This window comes from Octopus bimaculoides, chromosome 25 (assembly GCF_001194135.2).
Source record: "Octopus bimaculoides isolate UCB-OBI-ISO-001 chromosome 25, ASM119413v2, whole genome shotgun sequence".
Taxonomy (NCBI): Eukaryota; Metazoa; Mollusca; class Cephalopoda; order Octopoda; family Octopodidae; genus Octopus; species Octopus bimaculoides.
Genome location: NC_069005.1, coordinates 20812858 through 20821194, shown reverse-complemented (window position 1 = coordinate 20821194; position 8337 = coordinate 20812858). Strand labels below are relative to the sequence as shown.

Sequence of the window (8337 nt, the reverse complement as noted above, 5' to 3'; positions counted from 1 at the left end):
TACATTTGTCATGTAATAATTAGGTTGTTTTCTCTTCCCAAGAACCCACATTCAGCCATAATTAATTAATTATTACATTTGTCATGTAATAATTAGGTTGTTTTCTCTTCCCAAGAACCTAAATTCAGCCATAATTAATTATTACATTTGTCATGTAATAATTAGGTTGTTTTCTCTTCCCAAGAACCCAAATTCAGCCATAATTAATTAATTATTACATTTGTCATGTAATAATTAGGTTGTTTTCTCTTCCCAAGAACCCAAATTCAGCCATATTTTGCTCCAGACTGGTTGGTGTATGTCCTGTTGCTCCGATAATGATAGGCATGAAACTGAAGGCACATCTTAGGTACCAGATTTGCAAACTCCTGATCAATGGTCTATGGATGTCCTTTTTCTTCTGTATTTTTCTGAGCATATTGGTGTCCAGAGAGCTGATGTGTGTATAGAATTGGATTCAGTCAAGCGTTTTGCCACATAGAAATCACAATTCGATCATATGCACAACCACGATTTTATCCAACAAACGGCTGTTGTTCACAGGATAGTTTGGTAGTCTGACTAGAAACTTCCATGAGTGAGGCCTACAAATACAGCCAAATTGAGTGCCAAAAATTCAGTGTCTTGAGCTGAGTTTAGTGTACACTCTCCTAATAGCTGTTTTTACAGCTGTATATTCAACCAGGAATGATTGAAGAAACACACCACGATGCCTGAATATGTAAAAATTTGCTCAAATGTTGAGTTTCGAACAAAGATTTTCTGTGTGTGTCATGTTATTTCATTTGAATGTTTCCATTTATTGTATAGTATGAACACCTTCCCTATCAATGTGACAAATTATTTTCTAATATGTAAAGAAGCCTTCCTTTGTTACAAATGTGTTTGGTTGGAATATAGTTAAACAGCAGACAGATAGGTAAATAATGAGTCAGACAGACAAATATCTTGTGAATAAACTGCCATACTTTTAAATGATAAAGTTTATTGAAATATTGATAAAATATATACAGAATTCTGACTATGCATTAAGTTATAGTGTGATATTAGATCTACGAGGTACTTATTGACAACTTCAAACTGATCGGTTTCACTTTCTTTGCAGCTCATCAAATCCCGCTCACCCATCATTGTGATCCTTATTCCAAGCTGTTGATGAGCACTCCACTTCACTTCACCTTGCATGAAGCCAAATCCCACTGTGACTAGATACATTTACTCTGTACATCTTCTTTACTCATTCACAACGCTCGTCGTACTTATACTTTGGTAATAACATTAACATTGTATGTCTTCGAGTCGCCTCCCTTGATAATGCTAAATTAAAATATTTCAAATTAATCAACCAAAACGCAGAAAAGAAAACAAGACACAAATAAAAGAAAAAATAATTCTGCGACAGCCAGACTAAACCAATCGATTTACAATGCGCAGACTTACTCAGTGGTTGCTAATAGCAACCAGCAACCAACTTTATCCAATTAGTTACGTCATCTCTCAAACCACCCACTCTCTACGTTTCCGTCTATTTTCCTCCCACTTCTTTTTCCTCCCTTTCTTTCTCTTTCGACTCTTCCTTACTTAACCTGTCTCCCACTCACAATGCTTCTAATTATCTATCTCTCTACTAGTGCTACTCACTCTTACCATCGCATCCTTTCACCCCCTCTCCGCTTGTTTTGCTTCACCTCTTCTTTCTTTTTCATCCTTCTTACAGTAGTAAATTCACAAATTTTCTCTCTGTCTTTTTCTCAATTTATTTCTCGCATTCTGTCCTAATTTCTCTCTCTTTCTCTCAGACCTCTTCTTTCCTTTTCTCCATCTTAGCTTTTGTCATTCGTTCTTTTAATTTCTTCAATTTTGTCAGACACTATTCCTCCTTCCTTTTCTTCTTTCTTTCTCCTGTTCTTTCTTCCTCTCTGTTTTGTTTTCCCTATCTTGATACGCTATTATCCTCTTCATCCACCTAGCCTTCTTCCTTCTGTCTTCCCCTATCCATTTCTTTGTCTCTTTCTCTCTATCTTAGACCTGAAAATAAATCACCCTCTTTCCTCGATCTCAATTCTATTATCTCTCTCTCTTTTTTCATTCATTCTAGTTTCATTTTCGACAATCCTCCTACTCAAGCCTATTTTTAGTCTTTTTAATTCTCTCCCCCTCGCTTTATGCTTTCTGTTTTTTCTATCAGGTAATATTTCTCCTCCTAACGCTTCTTTCTCACCACCCACATTCTTTCCCGCCTCCCTCGGCGGTTGTACTTCCACCCTCTGATCTATCCTTCTCCTTCTCTTTTTCCCTTCTCCCACCTACGCTTATACTAACAGTGTTTCCTGCTGTCGCAACTCTTTGTCATTCTTCTCTCTTTCACTTTCCTCTTCCCTCCGCTGTTACACATTAACTATCCCTCCCCTCCTCTACCTACTACTAGTCTTTGTTATTTCTTTCTCTTCTTTTCTCCTTTCACTCCAATACTCACTCTCTCTCTTTCGCCCAAAACACACTGTATTCCTATCTCCCTTTTTTCTTCCGCCCACAATATTGACGTCGTTTCTTACCACTACTACTACTACTACTACTACTACTACTACTACTACTTTCTCATCCCCTCTCTCACTCTAAAATGCTCACAAACCCGCACTTTCTTGTTCGCTCTCCCTTTCCCTCTCTCTCCTGACCCTCGTTTTCTCCCACTCCCCTGACTCTCCCTCCGCCCACGTTGTGGTCATATCCTACTACTGTTACTCTTCTTCTTCTTTTCTGTCTGTCTCTCCTTTCTTACTCCTTCTCTCTATTTCAACCTTTTCTATCACCTGTCTCTTCCACTCGAACTCCCACTTTCAGTCCCTCCCATTCTCTCCAATTAATCTGACTTCGTCAGGCTTTATTATACATCAATCTGCCTCTCTCATACACCCATTCTATTTATCTTTATCTTTCCATACCTGTCATTCTGTATCTCTCTGTATTTCATTCAAACTCTATTTGTACATCTACCTTTCTATCCACATCTTTTCCACTCTGACTGTGAGTGTGTATGTGTATAATTATATATACCTCATTCAACTTGGTCTTTCTCTGTCTATCTACCTTTCTTCATCTCTATCTCTCTTTTTCTCCATCCCACTAAATACGAACACCATTTGTTGGTGTGTATTTTCTTATTCAGAAAGACAGACGGTTTCTTTCGGCAACTGTCACCGAAGAACCTTACGGAAGGATATCTTAGAATGGAGACAGACAATGGCTAAACCATCAGGTTTATTATAACGATAATAACAAACAACACCATCTTACAACAACTTCCATCCACCGTGGAATCATTTTAAACGGTGTTCCGTGAGAGAATCGAAACTACTTCACATGGAATATTAACTGACAATTACTACAACTGCAAGAAAAGCAGCATCAAAAATTATCTCATCTGCCTCTCTTGTCTGTCGGTCTGTTTGTTTATCTATTTACCTATCTATATATCTGTTCACCTATATATCTATCTTGACTGTCTCTGTCCATCTACCTGGCTGTTTATCCGTCTATCTGTCTGTCTATCCATCTATCTCTCTTTATCTATCTTTCTGTCTGTCCTTTTCATCTGTCTGTCCATCTATCTCTCTGACTCTATCTGTCTTTCTGTCTGTCCTATTCATCTGTCTGTCTGTCTAGCTTGTTAGCTATCAGCCAGTCTATCTATCTGTCTATCTATCTATCTATCTATCTATCTATCTATCTATCTATCTATCTATATATATATATATATATATATATATATATATATATATATAAGTACGTACATATATGTATGTCTGTGTGTAAGCACGCGCGCACGCACATGCATTCATCATTTTCCATATCTTGTCTTTCTGTCTACCTCAGCAGCAGCAGTAATAACAACAGTAACCTGTCTAACACATCAATGGTGCATTAATGTTCCAGAGATCAAACACATGACACATCTGTAATAATAGCAATAACAACTTCAACGTAAATATAACAACATAAATGTAATGTCAGTATAAATATATAAATATAGCACCGTCGACAACAATGACAACAAGTGTTTATGTCTCTGTGAAATATATAAAAAGCGAGGCGAGAGAACATCCCCCGCCCCAATGACTGCTGAAGGTAAGGATTGAACTTGTAACAAATCTACGTAAATGTAACAACAAAAACCGTGTGTAGTACGTCTCAGTGATGTGTTTGTAATGTATAAGTGTATGTGTGTGAGAGAGAGAGAGAAAGAGAGCGAGAGAGCTATGTAATATGCGTGGTATGTAAGTAATATATATGTATGTATATCTTCGTGTGTTAAGAATATTTAAAGTTCTGACGACGTGTATAAATCTAGTATAAGGTAGTGATAAAAAAAGATGATGTTATATCTTCTCACTAGCGACTACCATAACTAATATCACCACCATAACCTACACTCTTACCTTCCGCCACCTGTTCTAATTCGTTACATTTCTGTCCTCTGTGCTATCTCCTTGTCCTCCAACCGTGAACACCTTTTGTTCAGCCACCACACTGAACCTCTACTAAGACCATCATCACTTTTACTCCTCAATTATCTCCACATCCTCCACCTACGAACACGACTCCCCCCCCTCTTCTTTACGCTGACATCAAGACCAACACCACCGTTGACACCACTGTCAACACAACACTGCCTCTCTTCTCACCTAATGACAGAGTCTCTACATGTTTACACACCGAGTCCACTTTACCCGACTGTGACCACCACCAGAGATTGTGTGGACAAGTGAAAGTGTGCAATATATCCAGTATCACATTGCACTCATATGATTCGAGTGTGTCATACGGTCCTCAGTAGGGTGGAGAGATGGTATTACTAGGAAGACAAGACTGGCGGGGTGGGTTGTGACACGGGACTCTTGGATCAGAACGACCTGAGGTTATACAACAACAACAGCTATCAACTCACCTTCATCGACGCACTATCAATACATCACCATCACAGCCAATATAACCATCACCAACAACATTGATGCAGTGTCATCATCAACAAGACTATCATTTTCATCAACAGCACACCATTACAAACACACCATCACCATCAACATCAACAACACACCCCCATCACTAACAACTTCCCATGCAGTCTTGAAAAAAAAAGACAACTGTAGGGCAAGCTATGCATTTGATCCAACCTGGACTTTGCTAGTCAAGGGCTCCAGATCCCTTCATAACAAACCACCATAAACACACACATACAAAAAACAAGAATACAAAACAGTACACTCTGTATCATAACAGGTTCAACACAGACAGCACTCTGCAATGCAATGAAACAAAACTATTGGTTTCAAATTTTGGCACAAGACCAGCAATTTCAGAGAAAGGGATAAGTTGATTTCATCGATCCCAGTGTTCAACGGGAACTCATTTTATTAACCCCGAAAGGATGAAGGGCAAAGTCGACCTCAGCGGAATTTGAACTCAGAGCATAAAGATGGGATGACTTGTTGCTAAGCATTTTGCCCAGCGTGCTGATGTTTCTGCCTGCTTTCCACCTTCAATGAAACAAAAATATCAAAGCTGAAAGACCATTTTAATATAAGAGGAGGTCACAATTTGTTGCCATTGCCAGGTGTAAGTCCCACAGTCAGTATCACTATATGGAAAAAAAAAAAACACTTCTGGATACTCCTACACATACCATGCCCATCACTAAGGGAGTGCACTGGATAGCACTGCTCCTCACTATTTAACAGTGCCCACTCACATTTACAGTGATACACTTATTTCGAAAACCCCACTTTAGCATTATTACGAATAAGTGCCGACCCAGAATATTCTGAAGCATCCCTAGGCACATCCCCAGACACATACCCAAAACAGTGCTTCAATACTATCCTAAAAAAACCCTATCTCTCTCGTTCATATTGGACATGCACAGTAATAGCTGCAACATCGATAGCCTCACTGGTTCAAGCACCATGCTGGAATGCACACCACCAAGAATAAGGGCAAAACAATAGCAACTGCTACATGCTAAACAATTCCACCCTGTCCACATTTGCTGTGTTCACCGCAAAAATATTCGAGGGTACAAGAATATATTGATTTCAAATTATGGCACAAGAGCAACGAGTTTGGAGGATGGGTTAAGTTGATTACGTCGACCCCAGTGTTCAACTGGTTTATTTTCTTTATCAACCCCGAAAAGGTGAAAGGCAAAGTCAACCTTGGTGGAATTTGAACTCAGAACATAAAGACGAATGAAAAGCTGCTAAGCATTTAGCCTGGTGTGCTAAAGATTCTACCATCTTGCCACCCTATATTGGACAGTTGGTGGCAGCAGTGGCAACGTTAATTCATATCTGGGTCGTTAATCCATAGCAAATGATTGTGAAGGGTGCTGGTGTCTGAGGTGGCTATTCAGGCCAAGGGCAGTGTAGAAGAGCCGGAGAGAGATAGTATAGGGAGTGCCATGTCTCTAGACCAGGGGTTTTCAAACTGTGGTCCGTGGACCACAGGGGGTCCATAGACAGCAAATGCTTTTTATGGGCAATTTGATTTTATATATGTTTTTAAATCGAAATCTTTTAATTGACAATAACCCTATTTGTTAAATACTGTTGAATAAATAAATGTAAAAATATATGTTATTTTAAGCAAATATTTATGTATAAATTTCATAAGCGTTTATAAGGGGGTCCGCAAGTCAAAAAGTTTGAAAACCCCTGCTCTAGACTGTTAGGCTGAACTCAACATGATTTATCACTACTCATCAGTGTATGCAATATTTACAGGAGCACAAAACCGGACTGGACAATGAAGTGTCCACTTATGTCCTGAATGTCACAGTGTATCCTGTCATTCATCACTACTTGCTGGAGCGTGCAGCATCTTTAGGAGTGCAGAAAGAGTGGACAGAGACGAGAGTTCAATACGTCACACTTGACTCCATATGATTTATCACTGCATGCTGGAGTGTGCATTAGTGCAGGAGTAGACCAAGCTGTGAAGATAGTACAGTATATCTAGTCTGTTATACTGTACCTGCTTCTATATGATTCATCACTGCATGTCAGAGTGTGCTGTATCCTCAGCTAGGCAGAGACAAGTCTTACTGAGAAAATGGATCTGTGAGTCACATCATGTCATTCTGTTGACTACTTGTGTGACATGGGACTATACAAACAAGTTGAATGTGCGGCTACACAACAATGACAACTATTAAGACACCATCACTACCAACTCTACACCATTATCACACCACCATCACCATCACCATCACCACCAACAACATTATTTTGACCCCTCTCTACTTTCAGCCCTTCCCCACTCCCAAGCAATATAGAAACTAAATTCCCTAAAGTGTCAGGGTGAGACAAACCCACAAACATACATCTAAAACACTAAGAGCTTGAAGGGATCATTGCACTTGTTAATATTTAACAACTTTTACCAAGATGGTCAGGTTTCTAGGATCTAGAGATTTTTCTTCTTGTTTCAGTCATTTGACTGCAGCCATGCTGGGGCACTGCCTTGAGGGGTTTTCTTCAAACAAATCGACCCCCAGGACATTTTTTTTTAACCTAGTATTTATTATGTCAGTCTCTTTTGTCAAATCACTAAGTTACAGGGATGTAAATACACCAGTACCAGTTGTCAAGCAGCAGTGGGGGACAAACACAGACACACACACACATAGGTACATACATACAGATATATATATATATATATATATATACATACACATACACATACACACACACACACACCCACACACACAACAGGCTTCTTTCGGTTTCCATCTATCAAATCCACTTACAAGGGCTTTGGTTGGCCCGAGGTTATAGTAGAAAATACTTGCCCAAGGTGCCATGCAGTAGGACTGAACCCAAACTATGTAGTTGGGAAACAAGCTCCTTACCACACAGCCATGCTTGGTGAAATTATAACAGTTCTAAAGCCCAACCCAGGGAAAGTAACATCATTCTAAACCGATCAGTCTTTTGTCTTTTATTTTTTTTACTTATTTGAGTCATTGGATGGTGGCCATGCTGGGGTACTGCCTTGAAGGGTTTTAGTCAAATGTATCACCACCAGTCCTTATTTTTAAAATTTGATGCTTATTCTGTTGGTTTCTTTTGCTGAACTGCTTATTCATGGGAATGTAAACAAACCAACAGCAATTGTCAAGCAGTGGGGAGGAACAGGCACAGACACAAAGACACACAGACAGACATTTCTTTGCAGATATTCGCGATTTATTCATGATGAGAGTTGTTAGAAAACCGAGGTACTACTGTATATATGTATGTATGTATGTATGTATATATATATATATATATATATATATATATA

At 39.0% G+C, this 8337-nt stretch overlaps 1 protein-coding gene across 4 annotated transcripts in view; it reads left to right on the top strand.

Moving 5' to 3' along the window:
• The first annotated feature begins 1889 nt into the window (after window positions 1-1889).
• The window catches only part of LOC106875175 (uncharacterized), a 53536-nt gene continuing 47088 nt past the window's right edge, over window positions 1890-8337 (top strand). The window contains exons 1-2 of one of the 4 annotated variants that reach the window (XM_014923207.2): window positions 2338-3440; window positions 3874-4125. In XM_014923207.2, coding sequence (XP_014778693.1) covers window positions 4113-4125 — 13 coding nt within the window. In that variant the 5' untranslated portion in view covers window positions 2338-3440; window positions 3874-4112. Of the gene's footprint in view, window positions 4126-8337 lie in introns of all 4 variants that reach the window. The other 3 variants (XM_052976564.1, XM_052976563.1, XM_014923209.2) reach the window with 3 other exon arrangements.